Source organism: Cervus canadensis, chromosome 5, assembly GCF_019320065.1.
Source record: "Cervus canadensis isolate Bull #8, Minnesota chromosome 5, ASM1932006v1, whole genome shotgun sequence".
In the NCBI taxonomy this organism is placed as follows: Eukaryota; Metazoa; Chordata; class Mammalia; order Artiodactyla; family Cervidae; genus Cervus; species Cervus canadensis.
Window position 1 is genome coordinate 42,284,622 of NC_057390.1, and position 25,022 is coordinate 42,309,643.

The following is a 25,022-nucleotide window of genomic DNA, read 5'->3' on the forward strand; positions in this document are numbered from 1 at the left end:
AAGTAATATTTGAAACAATGTTCAATATTAAACAAGATTAAACAATAATCTTACTTTTATTAAGATTAATAAATATGAAAAGACTATACGGTAGAACATTTTTAAAAATTCTCAGCTTCTTGATTTTCCTAATGTGACATCATTAATGGTGACTGTTGCATCACTGATGCAATGGACATGAGTTTGACCAAGCTCCGGGAGATGGTGAAGAACAGGGAAGCTTGGTGTCCAGCAGTCCATGGGGTTGCAAAGAGTTGGACAGGGCTGAGTGACTGAACAACAAAAGTCATGAGGCAATTTCTTTTGTCTTTCATTTACGTGTTTACATTACTGTCTTGCTCTGACTCTTAGAGATCATTTACTACTTCTGAAATTATAAGTGCTTGATGTATGAATGCTTCTTGTAAATAGCAGTGTCATAAGAGAAAGGACAAGAATTCTGGTTTCAATCATTTGTACTTTCTTAGGACAGAACAAGATTTCCTACTCTTCAGCATGTGTTGATGACCTCACCTGCTCAAGACTGAGATAAGTCCAGGGATTTTTGTTAGTTTGGTGTTATCTTAACATGCTTCAGTCAAGAGGGAGATTTTGATATTTTCCTTTTTTTGATGACTTCTGGTGATCATCCATTACTAAACAGAGCACCTCATCTGTTAGGACCTAGGCTTTGTCTCTGCCTTTCCTAGAGAAATGCTTCTTAATCCTGACTGTAATTTTAATTACCTGCAGAGGTTAAAAAAATGGGCTCCACCCCTAGAGATTCTGATTCAATTGGTTTGGAACCCAGCTTGCAATTTTAAAATATTCTCCAGCTCTCTACTCCTGCCCATTTGACAGATAGCCGCAACTTCCCTGCTGTGCCAGCCGCATCCCTGAGACAAGATGGTGAAGGTCGGAGTGAGGGATTCAGCTGCATTGAGTGCCTGGTCACCAGGGCTGCTTTTGATTCTGGCAAAGTGGACATTGTCACCATCAATGACCCCTTCACTACATGGTCTACATGTTCCAGTATGATTCCACCCACGGCAAGTTCCACTGCACAGTCAAGGTGGAGAAAGGGAAGCTCGTCATCAATGGAAAGGCCATCACCATCTTCCAGGAGCGAGATCCCACCAACATCAAGTGGGGTGATGCTGGTGCTGAGTACGTGATGGAGTCCACTGGGGTCTTCACTACCATGGAGAAGGCTGGGGCTCACTTGAAGGGTGGCGCCAAGAGGGTCATCATCTCCGAGCCTTCTGCTGATGCCCCCATGTTTGTGATGGGCGTGAACCATGAGAAGTATAACAACACCCTCAAGACCGTCAGCAACGCCTCCTGCACCACCAACTGCTTAGTCCCCCGGCCAAGGTCATCCATGACCACTTTGGCCTCGTGCAGGGACTCATGACCACTGTCCACGCCATCACTGCCACCCAGAAGACTGTGGATGGCCCCTCTGGGAAGCTGTGGCGTGATAGCTGAGGGGCTGCCCAGAACATCATCTCTGCTTCTACTGGCACTGCCAAGGCCGTGGGCAAGGTCATCCCTGAGCACAATGGGAAGCTCACCAGCATGGCCTTCCGCGTCCCCACCCACAACGTGTCTGTTGTAGATCTGACCTGCCGCCTGGAGAAGCCTACCAAGTATGATGAAATCAAGAAGGTGGTGAAGCAGGCGTCAGAGGGCCCCCTCAAGGGCATTCTAGGCTACACTGAGGACTAGGTTGTCTCCTGCGACTTCAACAGCGACACTCACTCTTCTACCTTCAATGCTGGGGCTGGCATTGACATCAGCGACCACTTTGTCAAGCTCATTTCCTGGTACGACAATGAATTTGGCTACAGCAACAGGGTGGTGGACCTCATGGTCCACATGGCCTCCAAGGAGTAAGGTCCCCAGACCCCAGCAGGAGCACGAGAGGAAGAGAGAGTTCCTCAGCTGCTGGGGAGTCCTTGGCCCACCTCGATCCTCCGCCACACTAAGAATCTCCTGACCTCCACACGGTTTCCATCCCCAAGGCGCTGAGGAAGGGGAGGGGCTTAGGGAGCACTGCCTTGTCCTGTACCATCAATAAAAGTACCCTATACCCCCCAAAATAAATAAATAATAAAATAAAATATTCTCCAGATTAGGAGTGAGTGTAACATGCCTCTGGTGTCTAGGAAAATTCTTTGTGAAGGCAGGTAGTCTCCAGGAAATGGCAGATAAATTGAACCACATTGGTAAATAGGCTACAGAGGCCAGATGATTTTGAGTGAGGACACGTCTGGACCTATTTCACTGCAAGCATAGTGCAGCATCTTACCTACATCATTTGGGGGTAAAATCATAGGGGCCTGAAGGTCTCACCTTAGATTCATTGTCCCCCTTTGGGTATTGTGCCTTAATTTCCTCATCAGTAAAATGGAAATAACCAAAGTTTGAGGTCACAGTTTTGTTTGAGGCAAAAACCAGTATCAGTAAAGGTTCGCCACAATGAGCTTTGTGTAAAATCATCAAATTGCGGTCATGCAAACACAGATGAGAGTCTGGGAACTGGAAGCAGCAAAAATGTGTCTGGGGTCCTTGTTTAAGTTGATTGACAGGGATCCACAATGATGTGGACTTGGAATCTCCTACTAAATCCCAGCATCATGACATTAGTGTTGCTGAAGAAATGCTACAGCCTCCACTGACTGAGGGTTAAAACTACCAGTTCTTTTTTGTGTTAAAAAAAAAGGGGGGGTGGGCTCTGAGGACTGTGTTCAGTCACTTCAGTCTTATCAGACTCTTTACAACCCTATGGACTATAGCCTGCCAGGTTCCTCTATTCATAGGATTCTCTAGGCAAGAATACTGGAGTGGGTTGCCATTTCTTTCTCCTGAGGATCTTCCCAACCCAGGTATCGAACACTCATTTCTTATGTCTCCTGCATTGGCAGGCATGTTCTTTACCACTAGCACCACCAGGAAGCCCATGGGACTGGATCTCTTCCATGAGTCAAGATGTCCTGCTGCTAACCAGGACACCAGTGTGCAGGATGGTGGAGCTTTGCTCTTACCACCAGCACCTTGGGAGCCTAGCATACTCTGCAGGGAGGCCCAAGCTTGTTGATATTCACATCAGCAAGAGTGCTTACAATGAGAGCTTAGTTCACAGCTCTGGGCCTGGACCCATGCATGAAGTAGTTACTTCAGATTCTGGTTTCCCAGAATAAACACTTTTCCTCTTCTAATTCCCCACCCCTGCCTATAACTGGAGCCACAGGCCATGTCTGTGAGTATAGACTCCCTCCTGCTTCTGCTCCTACCTGGATCATCCTATGGTTCTCAACCCCAGATTGTGTTTCTATTTAACTCAGCCTTAAGGCCAGTCCAGCAGTCCCATAACCAGGGGATTAGCTTCATAAGATAGCCACTGAGTATCTGCCATGGTCTAGGATACAGACAGCCCCTCCTCACATTCAGTCTAAAGTCTTAAATTATACATAATGCCAGATGGCACTAGTGGTAAAGAACCCACCTGCCAGTCCAGGAGACATAAGAGACACAGGTTGGATCCCTGGATTGGGAAGATCCACTGGAGGAGGGCATGACAACCCACTCTAGTATTCTTGCCTGGAGAATCCCATGGACAGAGGAGCCTGATCAGCTACAGCCCATGGGGTCACAAAGAGTTGGACACATCTGAAGCAACTAAGCACGCATGCACAGACAAGGAAAATAGAGGATTCCCTCTTTTATGATAGTTGTGCTATTAATGAAGTGCTGAACCCTCTCATCTTGGGATAAATCTCCCCATTATGTTTGGCTTCTCATCACAGTCTATAGTTTCTCTCTCCTCATCTCACTTACGGAGGATCAAGCCATGCATTGCTTGCTTGCTTGCTAAGTTGCTTCAGTCATGTCCGACTCTTTGCGACCCTATGGACTGTAACCTACCAGGCTCCTCTGTCCATGGGATTCTCCAGGCAAGAATACTGGAGTGGGTTGCCATGCCCTCCTCTAGGAGATCTTCCTAACCCAGGGATTGAACCTGTGTCTCTTACGTCTCTTGCATTGTAGCTGGATTCTTAACTGCTGAGCCACAGACGAAGCCCCAAGCCATGCATAGTGTCTTGGTAAACGGGCAATCAAGGACAACTTATTTTACATATGGGAAAAAGGGGGACAGAGAGTTTTGATGAAGTATAACTGTGACAAGTGAATGGGATCTGAAATAAGAACTCTTGTTTCTATCAAAATGGTGGTGTGGGGGTAAAAGGGTGGTGATCAATGTGAACAATGGTGGTGGTCAAGTGTACCACTTGAGAAACTTGGATTGCAGGGACAAACAAATCTTCATTTAATGACATCTCAGTTTTCTCATTTATAAAACATGAAAACAAGAGTACTTAACATGTTAGGATGCTGTGAGGGTTAGTAAAAATATATGTGAAAAGAACTGCAGCAGGGTTTGGCTTTTGTAAGTAAGTAAGGCAGTAAGTGCAAACAGGTGCAACCACGAAGTGGGTAGCTTTGAAGAGTCCCTTTTCAACGCTTAACCAGATAGTCCAGAGATCTCTTGAGATAGGTTCTGGGAGCATCGGTTCCTATAGGGCCCTGGAGCAGTCACTCCGAAGCCCTTCCCTCAGGTTGGTCTCTATGGAAGCATTCTCTTTGAAGAGTGACCCCTAAGACCCTCAGGAGGGCTCTCTGGCCCAGTTGCACAACCAGAGGCAGGGGCTGCCTTAGGGGTTGCCCTCATCCCTTTATATCTATGATTCCTGAAACTAATTGGACTGTATAAGTTCAACAGTATCTTCTTCATTATAATGAAATGAGGTTATCCTAAGCAGAGTATTTAGCTCAATGCCTGGTGTATACTAAGCATTCAACAAAGGTTTTATTTTTGTTGTTTTTTAGTTGCTAAGTCGTGTCTGACTCTTTGCGAACCCATGGACTGTAGTCCACAAGGCTCCTCTTTCCATGGGACTTCCCAGGCAAGAATACTGGAGTGGGTTGTCTCTTCTTTCTCCAGGGGATCTTCCCCACCCAGGGATTGAATCCACATCTCCGGTGTTGGCTGCTGGATTCTTTACTGCTGAGCCACCAGGGAATAGTTTTAAATCCTAAACTAGGTTTATGGGTCAAAGTGCTTCCAAATTCCAGAGTCCTTCCTCTAGATTAGGAAGGGCCAATTCTGGGTTAGGGCCAGTTCATGGAAAGTCTATATCACCATTATGAATGATATTTATTCATTCATATATTTATTTAAACATTTAGTACACATTTACTGAGCATCACTTATGTGTGTTGCCCTTGCTCAGCACATAATTCTCTGATCTCTGGTGCTTATGAATGGCAGTTGCACACAGAGTATTTTATCAGGAAAACCCACCTCTGAACATCACTTTTCCATTTACCTGCTGATAAACATAGCAAATGAGAAGGAGCTCTGATCATGGCACCTTTCAAGCCAAGGTGTGAAATCTAGAGTTAGTCACGTGTGTATTTTACAGATAAGAAACTGAGGCCTGAGAGGCCAGAGGCCCCAAGTTTGGAACAGTACTTCAGAGGCCATCTGAGGCTAGAATCTGATTCCCTGATTAGTTTAGGAAACAAAGGCCCTTTCCAGCAGACTGGTTGCCTCTGTACAAGGGTGAGATAATTGGTCTTTACATTGTCATTTACACAAAGGTGTTCTTTTTTTTCTGAAGAGGTGACCTTCAAGGTTAAGTGAAATAGCATTTGAATAAGTCTAAAACAGTGGTTTTTAACTCTGACTGTATTAGATCCTCTGAAAAGCATTTTTAAAACACTGATTTTGGAGCCCCACCCCAGACCAACGAAATAAGCATTTGTGGGAGCAGGGGTCTGGGGGCCTCATGTTGTTTTTTAAAGCTCTCCAGGTGTTTCTAATTAAAAAGCTCCACAGTCTAATTAATACCCAATCATTCTTATACACAGTCAGTGGTCTAGAGATCAGTGCTTCTGAAATTCTAATGCACATTTGCATTATCTGGGATCTTGTTAAAATTTAGATTCTGATTCAGTAGGTCAAATGGGGCTGGAAAGTTCCCATTTGCAACACACTCTCAGTTCAAGTTAATAATGCCAGTCCCCAGATCACACTTGAAATCGCATCCCCAGAAAGTGCTCTGGATTCTGGTCATCCACTAGTCACCAGTTTGTCCAGCCAGAGGCCTGGAAATTGCCTCTTTACTTCACCCACTCATCTGTACCCCATCAGCTCTTGGTTACTAGTGCTTGTCAATGCCAGCCCACTGTTCTCTGTAGCTTGTCGACTTAAATGCACAACATGAAAATTGCAAATTTTATCTGCAGTAAAGTGAGAACTGCAACCAGGAGACAGCATCTCAGATAGCTTTGAGAAACTGCTCCAAAGAGGCGGGGCGGGAGGTGGGGGGGAGGTCAGTATATATGATTTTTTGTGAACAGAGAATACATGCAATCAAATACATTATTTTTCCAGAAGGTTTCTATTAGTCTCTTGAAGCCTTCTCTAGTCCTGAGGAACAGTGTCACCATGAAGGATTTTAGTGTTCTAGATAGGAGGAGATGTAAGAATTGGGCTCATAAAAATCAGCTCCTGAGAATATCTATTTGAAGACCTGTCCTGTCAGTTTTCCTGGGGCACAGATTGCCTCATTTATGCCCCTCACCCTGAACCCCTTCAGGGGATGTTGAAAGTCAGCAGCAACAAATGATTTAATCCTTGTAGAGGTAAATGGCAAGCACCCATGTATGTGTGTTTGTGTGTGTGTGCTTAGTCAGGCAGTCATGTCCAACTCTTTGTGACCCCCAAAGACTGTAGTCCACCAGGCTCCTCTGTCCATGGGATTATCCAGGCAAAACTACTGGAGTGGGTTGCGATTTCCTTCTCCAGGGGATCTCCCCAACCCAGGAATTGAACCCGCGTCTCTTGAGTCTTCTGCATTGGTAGGTGGATTCTTTTTTTTTTTTCCATTTATTTTTATTAGTTGGAGGCTAATTACTTCACAACATTGCAGTGGGTTTTGTCATACATTGACATGAATCAGTGGTAGGTGGATTCTTTAGCCCTAGTGCCACCTGGGAAGCCCAATCATCCATGGCAAGTTCCAATCTGTATTTGACAAGTTCTTAATTCTTTCTTGGTAGACTGGTGACCATTCTCTTCCACATTCATCTACCGTCACTCCCCATCCTGGCTGTGTTCTCTGATAGACCACCTCCTGATGGGGGTTTTCCATTCCTTCTTAGCTCTGTGCATGCCTTTTCTACTCTGTAGAAAGCTCTTCCAGTACTTGACCTATCTTGTAAGAGACCACAGAATCCTTGGGCCTCTATCTGCACTAGATACATATTACAATTGACCAGGAACAACACGTCCTACTGGTTCTTTTCTAAGTTCCTAGAGCCCTGCTCAGCACTCATCAGGCTCTTAAATAAAACAGTCCTTGAATCTAAGAAAGAAAATCCCAAATTTGAATGAGCAAAACCAAACAAAGACATCAAATACTCTCCTCATCAAAATGAACATTCTTTGAGATTACGCATTAGGTTTTAAACACCCCCATTGGGGGGGGGGGGGGAAGTAGCTTAATAGGGGCTCAGGTATGTCTCTGGTGGTTCAGTGATTCAGATTCTGGGCTTCCACAGCAGGGGGCACAGGTTGGATATCTGGTCCTGGAACTAAGACCCCAGATAGGGAACTAAGATCAGAAAAAGGAAACAAAACAAAACAAAACAAAACACTCCCCACACAAAAAAGAGCTCAAAGCAAGCGAGAGGACAGGAAGGAGAGGATGGGATGCTGGAAGCAGCTTGGAGGTCCGCTTTTAAATCTGGGCTGATCCCAGCAAAGGCGCCTCTCATAGCTCAGTTGGTAAAGAATCTACCTGCAATGCAGGAGACCCCGGTTGGATTCCTAGGTCAGAAAGATCCCCTGGGGAAGGGACAGGTTACCCACTCCAGGATTCTGGTCTGGAGAGTTCCATGGACTGTATAGTTCATGGGGTCGCAAAGAGTCGGACACGACTGAGCGACCTTCATTTTTTTTTTTTTCTTTCCTCCCAACAGGGGAAAAGGGAAGAGCTCTGGGCCAGGGTGGGGACAGCCCACGGTGAACCTTTCAGGGCCCTGGGGACTGTCAGAAGTGCGCGGAGTAGGCAGGAGTTTCGAAGCTTGAACTAACTTGCTGCGGAGGGAGGCGCCGCGAGCCGCAGCCATTCAGGTTTCAGGTCTTTCCAGCGCCCTCAGGGTAGCTGGTTTGGGGAAGGGGAGGGGATGGGAGGGCAGGTCCAGAGCAGAGTGGGTGGAGTGGAGGGGGCAGACTGAAGGAAATGAGACAACCTTTCCCTCCCACCGAATCGAGATCCTCCTGCGTCTGCTGGGGTTACCGCCGCCGCCCGTGAGCGCCCAGGCCGGGACCGCGTGCCCACAGGTCTCCACTGGGGTTTCTTTCCGAATCGCCAGTGCCAGCCCCAACCTTGGCCACAGCTTTGCTGCGTCCTCCTCTCAGGGATCGGCTCCCGGTCCCCCGGCTCCGCCCCCAGCACCAGGAGCCAGGACCCCGGAAGTGCGTGCTGGCGGCTCCGGCGAAGGTAAGCGTTGCGGTTGAGCGCGCTCAGGGGTTAGGGGCGCCTGGCATCCCCAGCGGGTCGTGGCCTGCCCTGAACACCCCTGCTTCGGAAACACGTAGAGCACTTCTGACCCGAGGAGGCTGCTTTGTTCCTGACCCCCTGCCCAGGTGTTGTATCCTGGGTACCCACAAGGAACTTTGCTCACTGGCGCTTTTCTCTTTCTTCTTCTCACTTTCCTGTTGCTTCCTACCCCGCATCCCTGCTTCTTTTTCTGGATCCAAGAAATCTCTGCTCCTTGCCTATGCAGCCTGGCTTCGGAGAGCGAGTCCTTCCCTAATCTCTGCGCCTCTCTCCTTCTCTGCCTCCGGGACCAGGGGCTAAGTTCCCAGCCGGCGACTGTGACTGGCTTTGACCTCGGACCTGCGAGGTCCGAAATTTCCTTGGCTCTAGTTGATTTCGTTTTGTTGTTCAGTGGCTCAGTCGTGTCCGACTCTTTGCTACCCCGCGGACTGCAGCACACCAGGCTTCCCTGTCCCTGACCTTCACCATCCCCCAGAGCTTGCTCAAACTCGTCCACTGAGTCAGTGATGCCATCCAACCATCTCGTCCTCTGTTGTCCCCTTCTCCTCCTGCCTTCAATGTTTCCCAGCATCAGGGTCTTTTCCAGTGAGTTGGCTCTTCCCATTAGGTGGCCAAAGTATTGGAGCTTCAGCCTCAGTTCTTCCAATGAATATTCTGGGTTGATTTCCTTTAGGATTGATTGGTTTGATCTTGCAGTCCAAAAGACTCTCAAGAGTCCTCTCCGATACCACAGTTCAAAAGCATCATTTCTTCCATGCTCAGCCTTCTTTATGGTCCAACTCTCACATTTTACATGACTACTTAAAAAAACATAGCTTTGTTTTATGAATGTTTTAAGCCAGCTTTTTCACTCTCCTCTGTCACCCTCATCAAGAGACTCTTTAGTTCCTCTTCGCTTTCTGCCATATGGGTGGTGTCATCTGCATATCTGACATTTACCAGACTCCTTTCCAGGAACTCAGCCTGCTACATGCTTTTGGTGGCCCCCGAAATAAAAATGGATGGGGGGGTGAAAAGGTAGTTGGTGGTCCCTAAATCCTTAGGGGGATGCTTTGCTCGTGGAGAGGAGTGTAGTCAGCTTCTTGCAGTTCTGACTGGGTTTCCCAAGGATTAGGATGTGGGGGAGGGGATGAGCGCTGAATGTGGGATTCGAGGGTGGAGGGTGGAGGTAAGGAGGCTGATTTGGAAGGAGAGGGGAGGAAACCATTTTGTGTAAGCTTGCCATTTTGCTCTTATTAACTACCTGAGTTCTCACATCAAGCCTCTGAGTAGGGACTCCTATCCCTATTTTACAAAGGGGCAAAGTGAGATGCACAGAGGGTGAGTAATGCTGCCAAGGCTATGCAGATGGGAAGGGATCCAGCCAGGATTTGGGAATCAGCTGGTTTGTACCAAGCATACCCACATCCTGCCCTACAAAGAGTTCCTCTATCCAGTTTGAGCAGAATACCAACACCTATCCCTGGGTCAAACTACATGGGACCAGGCTTTTTACTTTTTGAGCAAATACATCTTGATTCTATTCAAATCCAAATGATTTATTTAGTACCTACTATCCTCACAATTCAGTGGAAAGCACTGAAATTTCAGCTTGAAACCTCACTCTTGTATCTTCTGCCCATCATCCAATCTGTCATCAAATATGTAATTCTTCCTCAGAAGCATGTCTTGAGTCTCTCTCCCCAAAAGACTGTTAGGCTTGTTGGCTAACCTAAACCCTAGAGTGGGACCACTAGCGTTTAAATCCTGCATGAGGTCTTACTGTAGTTTTCTGTGTCTGGAAAATAGGGATGGGAGAATTTGAAGCAGACGCTGTCAACTAGGGTTTCGGTTTTGCCTCCCAAATGGTATCTGGCAATTTCTGGAAACATTTTTGGCTCTTAACATGCAAGTGTTAGTGTCCTCCCACCCCCAGGTGACAGAAGAGATGAGAATCTGCACGTGTTGTATGAGCACCGAGGTAGATCCTGTGCATATTAAAATTTGAGAATCACTGTCTCACAGAATAAAGTCTAACCTCAGATATTGGCCTACATGCCTGTTCACACTGGTCTCAATTTACCTTCCCAAATTCATCTCATGACACTTCCTGTATGCACTTTCTATTCCACCCAACTTCCTATTCTTTTGGTATTTTAGGTCTTGACTTTTTGGAATGCCCATCTTTCTCCATGGCTGGCAAATTCCTCATTATTCTTTGAGACCAGATCTCAAGTCCCATGCTGGGTGAAGGATAGTTCAGCCCCTACAGGTGGTTTGGTTTTATCCCTCCCTGCTACCCTGTCCCCAGTCCTCCTCTCCCATTTTTTCTTTTAATGTAGCTCTCCGGTAGTGTTCACTGTGCTTTATAGGGATCTCTTGTTCATCTCCTGACTGGTCTCTACCTGGAACCTAGCTCAGTGCTGTCCTCATGCTGATGGTTAAACTTGCAAGCTTTGGAATCAGGCTGCCTGCATTCAAATTCTGGTTCTGCCACTTTGTGACCTTGAGACATTGACTCAATCTCTCAACACCTTGTTAACAAAATAAGAAGAAATAGTCTGCCTTCTCTGCGGACGAGTGTTATTAACTAGTAGGATAATAATTGTTCATATTAGCACTGAGTGCCAGGACAGGGTTCAATTTTAGCATTTTATATTTTTACTAATTTAATTTTTATGAGGACCCTATTAAGTTAGTACTAGTGTTACCTTATTTTCCAGGCAAAGAAATGGTATCCCGGGAAGCTAAGCAGTTTGCCCAAAGTCACACAGCTAATGTAGGCCAGGATTCACCAGACATCTGGACTGTAAAACACATTCTGGTACAGGGCTTAAACCACATATAGTAAGTGCTATATAAACATGAGCTGGATTTGTTGTGTACATTGATAAGAGCCAAAGTCTATTGGGTTTTTCAACTACACCGCCTTGTGATCTAAGACTGTGCCTTTCTTTTTACAATTCCTGTTCCTTTCCTCTCCATCTTGCCCCTAACCCAGTCACAGAGGGACAAGACATTGGGGTCAGTCTCCTGTCACAGTTCTAGGTCAGCACCAATGAACTTGATGCTGAATGGAGCCTTTTGTGAGCCAGGTCAGGGTCAGAACAGCATTCACTCTTTGAGGACGGGCCCATGGAATCAGCACACTTGCTGGAGGTGGGAGGTGCTGAGGAGGAGTTAGGAGCTACCTGACTCCAGCTCTGTCCTTTCTAAGCATTATGTGTTTTGCAGTGTGTTCCTAGCACATCAGTACTGTGTTAAATCAATCAGTGAATGTGGGATGAATGGGTGAATGGCACTAGGTGGATCTCCTGCCTATACTTGATGATGCAGAGTATGCTTTTTCTCCAAGTGTTATATAGTAAAGGTAAAACTTGTTAAGAGAATTTAATGACTTGCACGGAGTTTTTGAGAACCAGATTTGGAACCTGTCACTGACCACTTATATGAGTTATGTGTGACACTGGATTCTAGGTTACAGCTGATCACTTTATTAACTCAAGATCCTTTTCCCTGAATATAGCCCTGCCTTTGAAAGCTGAAAGCTGAACCCCTTCCTTGCTGGTCCATTGGCCACTTGCTCTATAGGCCAGACTGCCTTACACAAATACCTGCACATTTGTGTTTTCTGGCTTCTTTCACAGCTGACTCAGACAGTTGTGATCCCCCTGAGTTTGCTTGTTTTGGCAGGTTGTCCCTCAGACTTTAGTGGAATGAGGTTACCTGGTATGTGCAAGGCTTTGAGGTTTTGTTAGGAGGTCACAGAAATACTCTAGTAAGGCTGCTTTTGAGGATGGAGCAGGGTGAGAACTTTCCTGTCCATCGACATGTTACAGACCACTCAGATTCCCTGTAGCACTTCAGACCAGACTCTTACTGCCTCTGGTGGTAATGCCTCTGGCATTATCCCCTTTCCTGGGTCACCAGACGACTGATCTGAGAAACACGTTTCCCTCAAGTGCTAATGACTGGAGTGAAAGGCCAACTCAAGATTTTGGGAGCATCACTTGTATTTTCACTGAGGCATTTATCTAGAAGATAAACTAGCCCAGGAGGGGAATGTCAGGCCCGGCACTATGTTTTCAGGCCTCTGATGTCACAGCTTGGCTGCCATCTTAGGTAGTACCTCTTAACCTCTTCTACCTCTCAAGTAGGAGCTTGCTGGGTTTGTGGGGACTGGTAATCATAAATGTGACAGATAGAAAGCTGTATGTAACTGGTATATAGCTAAAGAAGGACCTGACAGATGGATAGGTGCATGGTGACTGGAGGACAAGAGATGGGTCTGGGAGATGGCTCTGACTTTCCAGCAGACCAGGAATCTGTTTCTACATTTTGGGAGACAGTGGAGTGGGCTCAGGTATGCTGAGCTCTTTGAATGGTGGCTCTCCCTTCTGTTTCCTCCTGTGGCCATGGAACCAGAGCCCAGGGGGAGGGACAGTGTGTCCGGTAAGCAAAGAAACCAGAGTCACGAGGTTGTGCTCAGTGGTTGTAGGTTTGTTTGTCTGTTTTCCTTCAAAGCCCTGGTTAATAAACTGTGTGGATGCCTCATCCTGAGTCTGGACTTTTGAACATTACCTTTAGAGAAGCCAAAAGTCTGTCTGAATTGATGAGTAATTGCTAAGTTTCTCTGGACTTAGGGAGGAAGAAAGCAAGAGAGAGAGAGACAAGAGAGAGAGCTAGGGCACACTTGATCTATCAGGTCTGATTTTGTAAAATCCAGCATGTGACCTAGCAGATCACTGTCATGGCTGATACATTTGCTGGGAATCATGTTCACAGTTGCAGTCCTTTTCTTTGATCCAAAAGCCTTTTGTCAAAACACACTTCAGGTGCTAGGTACATATGTTTGTTGATTGGACAACTGATATAAGTGCTTCTATAGGTCATTCCCAGATTTCACTAGTTTATTTACCACTTAGTGACAACCCCTTCCCCCTTCCCGCATGCAAGAGATACTTATTGAGTGATAAACAGTGAATGAATGCACTAGCTTGAAAGTCACATCTTGAACCTCAATATGTTCATGCCCTAAATGGGGAGATAGACAGCAAAACCAGCACAGCACAGTGGAGCAGTTCTGTGACAGAAAATACAGATGCGGAGGAATACTCAGTCTAGCCAGGGGTCAAGGAATGGAGGCAGAGGGAGAGGAGGTCTCTTTGTGGAACATTCCTCCTCCATGGAAAGTGGTCCCATAGGTGGTTCCTAGTGGTCAGCTGCAATAAGAGCACCTGGGAGTAGGTGCCAGAACCCATGTTAAAGGTTTTATATGCCTTTATTGTGTTGATTCTTGTAACCATCCTCTGAGGTCAACATTAGAGGGGGAATCAGAATCCCATCCTTAGCTAAAAGGCAGATCTGGTATTGGATCCAGGCCCCTGGACTCTGAGCCCTTCACCATTGCTCCAGACAGTGTCAGGGTGGTCATATTATCATCAAAGCCAATTAGAAAATCTAATTTTCAAAAAAGAAAGTACAGGTGTGTGGGTTTTTGTGGTCTGGGTGGGAGTGGCCCTTTCCTCTATGTTTTTCCCCCTTTCCCTCTCCCTTGCCTGATGTCTGAGGCCTGGACTTGTGAGAACTTAGAAGCTTAGACGCTGAGAAGCTTAGATGTCTAAGACGTCTTAGACGCTTAGAAACTTAGAAGTTAGACTCTGTCTGCTCTGGGGATCAGCACCTCTTTTTTCTTTTTTTTATTAGTTGGAGGCTAATTACTTCACAACATTTCAGTGGGTTTTGTCATACATTGATATGAATCAGCCATAGATTTACACGTATTCCCCATCCCGATTCCCCCTCCCACCTCCCTCTCCACCCGATTCCTCTGGGTCTTCCCAGTGCACCAGGCCCGAGCACTTGTCTCATGCATCCCACCTGGGCTGGTGATCTGTTTCACCATAGATAGTATACATGCTGTTCTTTTGAAACATCCCACCCTCACCTTCTCCCACAGAGTTCAAAAGTCTGTTCTGTATTTCTGTGTCTCTTTTTCTGTTTTGCATATAGGGTTATCGTTACCATCTTTCTAAATTCCATATATATGTGTTAGTATGCTGTAATGTTCTTTATCTTTCTGGCTTACTTCACTCTGTATAAGGGGCTCCAGTTTCATCCATCTCATTAGGACTGGTTCAAATGAATTCTTTTTGATGGCTGAGTAATATTCCATGGTGTATATGTACCACAGCTTACTTATCCATTCATCTGCTGATGGGCATCTAGGTTGCTTCCATGTCCTGGCTATTATAAACAGTGCTGCGATGAACATTGGGGTGCACGTGTCTCTTTCAGATCTGGTTTCCTCAGTGTGTATGCCCAGAAGTGGGATTGCTGGGTCATATGGCAGTTCTATTTCCAGTTTTTTAAGAAATCTCCACACTGTTTTCCATAGTGGCTGTACTAGTTTGCATTCCCACCAACAGTGTAAGAGGGTTCCCTTTTCTCCACACCCTCTCCAGCATTTATTGCTTGTAGACTTTTGGATAGCAGCCATCCTGACTGGCGTGTAATGGTACCTCATTGTGGTTTTGATTTGCGTTTCTCTAATAATGAGTGATGTTGAGCATCTTTTCATGTGTTTGTTAGCCATCTGTATGTCTTCTTTGGAGAAATGTCTGTTTAGTTCTTTGGCCCATTTTTTGATTGGGTCATTTATTTTTCTGGAATTGAGCTGCAGGAGTTGCTTGTATATTTTTGAGATTAATCCTTTGTCTGTTGCTTCATTTGCTATTATTTTCTCCCAATCTGAGGGCTGTCTTTTCACCTTACTTATAGTTTCCTTTGTAGTGCAAAAGCTTTTAAGTTTCATTAGGTCCCATTTGTTTATTTTTGCTTTTATTTCCAATATTCTGGGAGGTGGGTCATAGAGGATCTTGCTGTGATTTATGTCGGAGAGTGTTTTGCCTATGTTCTCCTCTAGGAATTTTATAGTTTCTGGTCTTACATTTAGATCTTGAATCCATTTTGAGTTTATTTTTGTGTATGGTGTTAGAAAGTGTTCTAGTTTCATTCTTTTACAAGTGGTTGACCAGTTTTCCCAGCACCACTTGTTAAAGAGGTTGTCTTTTTTCCATTGTATATCCTTGCCTCCTTTGTCAAAGATAAGGTGTCCATAGGTTCATGGATTTATCTCTGGGCTTTCTATTCTGTTCCATTGATCTATATTTCTGTCTTTGCAGCACCTCTTTTTTCTACCTCTTACCTCCTCTTTCATCACCTAGGCATCTTGCACTTTTTTCTCCAAGGTGAGAGGAGGTGGAAATGCTGCTCAGTAGACAAGTAACCATAGAGTTTTGAATAAAAAAAAGCTTTCTTAAAAAAAAAAAACAACAACAACCCTGCTGTAGTTTAAGCCTTTCCCCTTCGCCCTGTGCCCTCCTGCCTGTGTCACTCATATGGTTAGTAGGAGGAGGAAACTGACTTCAGGGGGCCTTGTTTCTACACAGGGACCCTTGATCAAAAGGGCTGCCAAAACTTGCCTTACCCTAAGGACCTACACAAATCACAAATATGGCTGGCTTGTCTTTTTGCTTGCTCATATTGGCAAGACAGGCCGCAGCAGCCCATGATAAGGGGCTGGAAGGGCCTCTTATTGGAAGACACATGCATGATTTTCCTTAAGTGCCTATCCTGTGTTCCACTAGGCTGAGCAACCTTTGACGTTAGTTTCCTTCCCTGCTGGAGTACATTTTGAGGACCTCATGAAAATACAGAAAACAATGACTTGGATGTATTAGAGTCTTGAAAAGACACTCATAAAAGTGAAGAGTGAGCCTGTAGATAGCCTTGTTTGCTCACAGAGATAGCTTGGTGGCCTTGGTTAGTCTGCTTAGCTCAAACCGTCAGTGTTTGGGCTTCCCAGATGGCTCAGTGGTAAAGAACCTGCCTGCCAATGCAGGAAACACCACAGACTCAAGTTCAGTCCCGTGGGTTGGGAAGATTCTCTGGAGAAGGAAATGGCAACCCACTCCAGTATTCTTGCCTGAAGAATCCCATGGACAGAGGAGTCTGATGGGCCACAGTCCACGGGGTCACAAGAGTTGGACCCAACTGAGCACACATGCTGCACGTCAGCGTTTACTGACACCTCATGTCCCAGACATAGTTCTAGGCCCTGGGGTTGTAGAGATGAACAAGATGTTCTTCCTGCCCGTCAGGCTTCTTTGCCCATGGAGTTTTCCAGGCAAGAATACTGGAGTGGAGTGCCATTTCTTACTCCAGGGGGTCTTCTCAACCCAGGAATTGAAACTGTGTCACTTGCATCTCCTGCATCGGCAGCTGGATTCTTTACCACTAGCACCATGTGGGAAGCCCCAATGTAGCTCCAATTATTACATGACTATTCTGTATTGTAGTAGCATTACTATATTACTGTCTTGTAGTATTACTATGCTATCCATCTCTCTCATTAAAGTAAATTCTCTGAAAGCAAGACATGTGTGCTTGTGCATGCTGAATTGCTAAGTCATGTCTGACTCTTTATGTCCCTATGGAATGCAGCCTGCCAGGCTCCTCTGTCCATGGGATTTCCCAGGCAAGAATACTGGAGTGGGTTGCCATTTCCTTCTTCAGGGGATCTTCCCAACCCAGGGATCAGACCTGCATCTTCTGCATTGGCAGGCAAATTCTTTACCACTGCACCACTGGGGAAGTTATTTCTCTACTGATCTCCAGTAGCATATTTGGCACCTACCGAACTGGGGAGTTCCTCTTTCAGTGTCCTATCTTTTTGCTTTTTCATACTGTTCATGGGTTTCTCAAGGCAAGAATACTGAGGTGGTTTGCCATTCCCTTCTCCAATGGGCCACATTTTGTCAGAACTCTCCACCAAGACCCGTCCATCTTGGGTGGCCCTACATGGCATGGCTTAGTTTCATTGGGTTAGACAAGGCTGTGGTCCATGTGATTAGATTGGTTAGTTTTCTGTGATTGTGTCTCCATTGCTTGTCTGTAAATAGGTTCTTCAGTGCTATTTTTCTAGATTCTGTGTATGTGTGTATTCACAATCAATAGCCAGACAAAAAATAAAAAATAATTACAATTGCAGGCTGCAATGGAAATATGATTAACTTAACAATATTAAAAAATTACATACAATTTGAGGGGTCAAGCAGAATGATGTGGGAAGTGGACGTACATACATGCACATGTTTTCATCTGCCCAGCCAGTCTTTGTCTTTGATTGGTGCATTTAATCCATTTACATTTAAGATAGTTATCAATATGTGATCCTATTAGCGTTTTCTTAATTGTTTTGGGTTTATTTTCTGTAGGTCCTTTCCTTCTCTTGTGTTTCCTGCCTAGAGAAGTTTCTTCAACATTTGTTGTAAAGCTGGTTTGGTGGTGCTGAATTTGCTTAACTTTTGCTTGTCTGAAAAGCTTTTGATTTGTCCATCAAATTTGAATGAGAGTCTTGGATAGAGTATTCTTGGTTGTAGGTTACCTTTCATTACTTTAAATATATCATGCCAGTCCCTTCTGGTTTGTGGAATTTCTGTTGAGAAATCAGCTGATAATCTGATGGGAGTTCCCTTGTATGTCATTTGTCATTTTTCCCTTGTTGCTTTCAATATTTTATGTCTTTAATTTTTGTCCGTTTGATTAATATGAGTCTCAGTGTGTTCCTCCTATGGTTTATTCTGCCTGGGACTCTGTGCTTCCCGGACTTTGTTGACTATTTCCTTTCCCATGGTAGGGAATTTTTCAGCTATTATATCTTCAAATGTTTTCACAGGTCCTTTCTTTTTCTCTTCTCCTTCTGAGGCCCCTATAGTGCGAATGTTGGTGCACTTAATTTTGTCCCAGAGGTCTCTTAGGCTGTTTTAATTTCTTTTCATTCTTTTTTTCTATATTCTGTTCTGTGGCAGTGATTTGCACGATTCTGTCCTCCAGGTCACTTATCTGTTCATCTTCATTAGGTATTCTACTATTGGTTCCTTGTAGTGTATTGTTCATCTCTGTTTGATTGTTCTTTCCTTTTCCTAGGTGTTTGGTAAACATTTCTTGCATCTTCTCAATCTTTGCCTCCATTCTTTTTTCCATGATCTTGTATCAATATCGCTATCATTATTCTGAATTCTTTTTCTGGAATGTTGCCTGTTTCTAATTCATTTAGTTGCTTTTCTGGGGTTTTATCTTGTCCCTTTATCTGGGACATAACTTTCTCCTTTTTCATTGTGATTAACTTTCTGTAATATGGTTTTTATTTTAGCTGCTATGAGACTGTTTCTTTTTGCTTCTTCTGTCTGCTGTCTGGTGGAGGAGGCTAAGAGGCTTGTGTAAGCTTCCTGATAGGAGGAACTGGCGATGGGAACTTACTCTGGTGGGCAGGGCCTTGCTCAGTAAAGTTTTAGTCCAATTATCTGCAATGGGTAGGGTGTACTTCCTTCCTGGTAGTTTTTTGGCCTGAGGCAACCCAGCCCTGGGGTCTATGGTAGGGTTAATGGTGACCTCCAAAAGGGTTTATGTCAAAGGGGACCTTCAAGGCTTGCTGTTGCCATGCCCCTATCCTGGTGGTGAGCCCCTGCCAACCCACACCTTCACAAGAGGCCCTCCAACACTAGCTTTGGTTCAGCAGCCTGTGCGGGTCACTGCTCTTTTCCTCTGGGTCTTGGTGTGTGCAAGATTTTGTTTGTACCCTCCAAGACTGGAATCTCTGTTTCCCTTAGTCCTGTGAAAAGTGAAAGTGAAAGTCGCTCAGTTGTGTCCAATGCTTTGCCACCCCATGGGCTATACAGTCCATGGAATTCTCCAAGCCAGAATACTGGAGTGGGTAGCCTTTCCCTTCTCCAGGGGATCTTCCTGAGCCAGGAATTGAACCAGGGTCTCCTGCACTGCAGGCAGATTCTTTACCAACTGAGCCATCAGGGAAGCCCCAGTCTTGTGGAGTCCTGTAATCAAGTCCCGCTAGTCTTCGAGCTCAGGTTTCCTCGGGATTCCTAGTCCCTTTGTTGGATCCCTAGGCTGGGGAGCCTAACATGGGGTTTAGAACCTTCGCAACAGTGGGAAAATTTCTTTGGTATTATTGTTCTCCAGTTTGTGGGTCACCCACCCGGCAGGTTTTGGATTTGATTTTATCGTGATTGTGCCCCTCCTACTGTCATGCTACAACTTCTTCTTTCTCTTTGGATGTGGGGTACATTTTTTTGGTGGGTTCCAGCCTCCTCCTACTGATGGTTGTTCAACAGCTAGTTGCAGTTTTGTTGTTCTCATAGCAGGAGATGAGTGCACATCCTTCTATTCCACCAGCTTGAACAGGAAGGCTTAATTTCTAACTTTTTTGAAATTAAAAAAATTTTTTCTTGATGAATCTGGCTAATGGTTTGTCAGTTTTGTTTATCTTCTCAAAGAACCAGCTTTTAGTTTTATTGATCTTTCTTATTGTCCTTTCTTTCTTTTTTTTTCCATTTATTTCTGCTCTGATTTTATGAGTATTTCCTTGTACTAACCCTGGAGTTTTTTGTTTCATTTTTTTCTGGTTGCTACAGATGTAAGGTTAGATTGATTATTAGATGGTTTCCTTGTTTCTTATTTTTTCCCTTTTTAAAAAAGTTCATTTTTAATTGGAAGAAAACTGCTTTACAATATTTTGTTGGTTTCTCCCATGCATCAACATGAATCAGCCATAAGTGTACATGTATCCCCTCCCTTTTGAACCTTGCTCCCACCTCACTCCGTCTCTCAGCATTGTCATAGAGCACCAAGTTTGGGTTCTCTGAATCATGCAGGAAATTTCCAGAACAAAGTTAGTGGAGGTGATGGAATTCCAGCTGAGCTATTTCAAATTCTAAAAGATGATGCCATGAAAGTACTGCACTCAATATGCCAGTGAATTTGGAAACTCAGCAATGGCCACAATACTGGAAAAGGTCAGTTTTCATTCCAATACCAAAGAAAGGCAGTGCCAAAGAATGTTGTAATAAACTACCTTACAATTGCTCTCATTTCACATGCTAGCAAAATTATGTTCAAAATCCTTCAAGCTAGGCCTCAGCAGTGCCTGAATCGAGATCTCCAAATGCACAAGCTGTATTTAGAAAAGTAGAGGAACCAGAGATCAAATTGCTAACATCTGCTGGATTATAGAAAAAGCAAGGGAATTCCAAAAAAGTATACTTCTGCTTCATTTGACTACAAGAATGCTTTTGACTGTGTGGATCACAACAAACTGTGGAAAATTCTTAAAGAGATGGGAATGCCAGACCACCTTAGCTGTTTCCTGAGAACCCTGTATGCAGGTCAAGAAGCAACAGTTAGAACTGGACATGTAACAGTGGATTGGTTCTAAATTGGGAAAGGAGTATGTCAAGGCTGTAGATTGTCACCCTGCTTATTTAACTTATATGCAGAGTACACCATGCAAAATGCTGGTCTGAATAAATCACAAGCTATCATCAAGATTGCCAGGAGAAATACCAACAGCCTCAGATATGAAGATGATACCACTCTAGTGTCAGAAAGCCAAGGGGAACTAAAGAGCCTCTTGATGAAGGTGAAAGAGGAGAGTGAAAAAGGTGATTTAAAACTCAACATTCAAAAAACCAAGATCATGACATATGGCTCCATCACTTCATGGCAAATAGATGGGAAACAAATGGAAACAGTGACCTATTTTATTTTCTTGGGCTCCAAAATCACTGTAAATGGTGACTGCAGCCATGAAATTAAAAGATGCTTGCTTCTTTGAAGAAAAGCTATGACAAACATAGACAACATATTAAAAAGCAGAGACATCACAGTCAACAGAGGTCCATATAGTCAAAGCTATGGTTTTTCCCATAGTCATGTACAGATGTGAGAGTTGGACTGTAAAGTAGGCTAAGTATCTAAGAATCGAAGCTTTTGAACTGTGGTGCTAGAGAGAACTCTTGAGAGTCCCTTGGACAGCAAGGAGATCAAACCAGATCAAACCAATGGAAATCAACCCTGAATATTCATTGGAAGGGATGATGCTGAATAGGGATGATGCATGATGCTTGACCACCCATGATGCAAAGAGCTGCCTCATTGCAGGGTACCCTGATATTGGGAAAGATTAAGGGCAGAAGGAGAAGGGTGGGACAGAGAATGAGCTGGTTGGATGGCATCACTGACTAGATGGACATGAGTTTGAGCAAGGTCTGGGAGTTGGTGATGGACAGGAAAGCCTGGTGTGCTGCAGTTCATAGGGTTGCAGAGAGTAGCATATGGCTTAATGACTGAACAATAATAATCTATTTTACATATGTTAATGTTTATGCTTCAATGCTACTCTTGATTTGTTCCACCCCCTCTGTTCCCTACTGTGCCCACAAGTCTGTTCTTTATGTCTGCGTCTCTATTGCTGCCCTACGAATAAGTTCATCAGTACCATCTCTCTGGATTACATATATATGCATTAATGTACAATATTTATTTTTCTCTTTCTGACTTAACTCTATATAATAGGCTGTACGTTCATCCACCTGATTAGAACTGACTGAAATGCATTCCTTTTTATTGCTGAGTAATCCATTGTCTATATATACCATTCATCATATGTACCATCCATTCATCTTAATGAATGTCCATTCATATCCATGGACATCTAGGTTGCTTCCATGTCTTTACTATCGTAAATAGTGCTGCAATGAACATTGGGGTATGTATGTCTTTTTCATTATGGTTTCCTCATGGTATTAACCCCAGTAGTGGGATTGTTGGATCATATGGTAGTTTTGTTCCTAGTTTTTAAAGGAATCTATGTATTATTCTCCATAATTGCTGTATCAATTTACATTCCCACCAACAGTGCAAGAGAATTCCATTTTATCCACACCCTTTCAAGTGTCTATTGTTTGTAGATTTTTTGATGATGGCCATTCTGACTGATGTGAAATGATACCTTACTGTTTTTTTGATTTGCAATTCTCTGATCATGTGTGATGTTGAGCATCTTTTCATGTGTTTATTAGCCATCTGTATGTCTTCTTTGGTGGAATGTCTGTATCGGTCTTCTGCTCACTTTTTGATTGAGTTGTTTGTTCTCCTGGTATTGAGCAGCATCAGCTTCTTGTATTTTGGGGGAATTAATCCTTTGTCATTTTTTCCTTTGCTATTATTTTCTCCCAATCTGAGGGTTGTTTTTTCACTTTGTTTACAGTTTTCTTTTGCTGTGCAAAAGCTTTTAAACTTAATTAGGTCCCACGTGTTTATTTTTATTTCTATTCTTGAAGGTGAGTCATGGAGGATCTTGCTGTGATTTATTCAAGGAGTGTGCTGCTTATGTTTTCCTCTAAGAGCTTTATTGTTTCTGGCCTTATATGTAAGTCTTTAATCTATCTTGAATTAATTTTTGTGTATGGTGTTAGGAGGTGTTCTAATTTCATTCTTTTACATGTCCAGTTTTCCCAACACCACTTACTGAAGAGGCTTTATTTTCTCCATTGTATATTTTTGCCTCCTTTGTCAAAGATAAGGTATGTGGGTTTATATCTGGGCTTTCTATCTTGTTCCTTTTGTCTACATTTCTGTTTTTGTGCCAGTACTGTGCTGTCTTGGTGACTGTAGCTTTGTAGTATAGTCTGAAGTCAGGAAGGTTGATTCCTCCGTCTCCATTTTTCTTTCTCAAGATTACTTTAGCTATTCACAGTCTTTTGGTTTCCATACAAATTGTGAAATTTTTTTGTTCTAGGTCTGTGAAGAATACCATTGGTAGTTTGAGAGGGTTTGCATTGAATCTGTAGGTTGCTTTGGGTAGTGTAGTCATTTTCACAATATTGATTCTTCTAATCCAAGAACATAGTATATCTCATCTGTTTGTGTCATCTTTGATTTCTTTCATCAGTGTCTTATAGTTTTCTGCATACAGGTCTTTTGTCCCTTTAGGTAGGTTTATTCCTAAGTATTTCATTCTTTCCATTGCAATGGTGAATGCAATTGTTTGCTTAATTTCTCTTTCTGATTTTTCATTGCTAGTATATAGAAATGCAAAGGATTTCTGTATATTAACTTTATGTCCTGCAATTTTATTATATTCATTGATTAGCTCTAATGATTTCTGGTGGCACCTTATGGTTTCTGTGTATAGTCTCATGTCATCTGCAAAAAGTGAGAGTTTTACATCTTCTTTTCTAATCTAGATTCCTTTTATTTCTTTTTCTTCTCTGATTGCTATGGCTAGGGCTTCCAAAACTATGTTGACTAATAGTGGTGAGTATGGGCACCCTTGTCTTGTTCCTGATCTTAGCAGAAATGCTTTTCAGTTTTTCACTGTTGAGAATAATGTTTTCTGTGAATTTGTTGTATATAGCCTTTATTATGTTGAGGTAGGTTCATTCTGTACCTACTTTCTGGAGAGGTGTTTTTTTTTTTGTTTTGTTTTGTTTTTTTAAATCATAAATGGGTGTTGAATATTGTCAAAAACTTTCTCTGTGTCTATTGAATTGATCATATAGTTTTTATCTTCAATTTGTTAATATGATGTGTCACAGTGATTGATTTGTATATATTGAAGAATCTTTGCATCCCTGGAATAAACACCACTTGATCATGGTGTATGATCCTCTTAATGTGTTGTTGGATTCTGTTTGCTGAATTTTGTTGAGGATTTTTTAATGCATCTGTGTTCATCCATGATTTTGGCCTGCAATTTTCTTTTTTTGTGTGATATTTTTGTCTGGTTTTGGTATTAGGGTGTTGGTGGCCTGGTAGAATGAGTTCAGGAGCTTTCCTTCCTCTGCAATTTTCTGTAAACATTTGAGCAGTATAGGTGTTAGCTCTTCTCTAAACTTTTGGTAGAATTCACCTGTAAAGCCATCTGGCCCTTGGCTTTTGTTGTTGAAAGATTTTTTATTCAAGTTTTGATTTCTGTGCTTGTGATTGTTCTATTTATATTTTTTATTTTTTAGCTTCTTGTTCAACTTTGGAAGCTTATGCTTTTTCTAAGAATTTGCCCATTTCTTTGTGGTTGTCCGTTTTATTGGCATATAGTTGCTCACAGTATCTGTTATAATCCATTATATTTCTGTGTTGTCTGTTGTAACTTCTCCTTTTTCATATTTAATTTTATTGATTTGAGTCTTTTCCCTTTTTTTCTTGAGAAGTCTGGCTAATGGTTTGTCAGTTTTGTTTATCTTAGTTTTAGTTTTATTTAGCTTTTAGTTGTATTTGTCTTTGCTATTGTATTCATTTCTTTTTCATTTATTTCTGTTCTGATCTTTTTTATTTCTTCTACTAACTTTTAGAGTTTTTTATTCTTCTTTTTCCAGTTGCTTTATGTGTAGGGTTAGGTTGTTTATTTGATGTTTCTCTTGTTTCTTGATGTAGGCTTGTATTGCTGTAACCTTCCATCCTAGTGCTGGTTTTACTGCGTCTCTTAGGTTTTGAGTTGCTGTGTTTTCATTGTCATTTATTTCTAGGTATTTTTTAGTTCCTTTTTGATTTCTTCAATGACTTCTTTGCTTTTCA

The 25,022-nt window shown here is 43.3% G+C and overlaps 1 protein-coding gene and 1 pseudogene across 1 annotated transcript in view; both read left to right on the plus strand.

The window, feature by feature from the left end:
* Positions 1-959: 959 nt before the first annotated feature.
* LOC122441708 lies at positions 960-2,012 on the plus strand (annotated as a pseudogene).
* A 3,395-nt stretch (positions 2,013-5,407) lies between these two features.
* The window catches only part of EVA1A (eva-1 homolog A, regulator of programmed cell death), a 76,247-nt gene continuing 56,632 nt past the window's right edge, over positions 5,408-25,022 (plus strand). Inside the window, exons 1-2 of the mRNA XM_043470346.1 lie at positions 5,408-5,427; positions 8,155-8,552. Of these exons, the coding sequence (XP_043326281.1) occupies positions 5,408-5,427; positions 8,155-8,552 (418 nt within the window). The remainder of the gene's footprint in view (positions 5,428-8,154; positions 8,553-25,022) is intronic.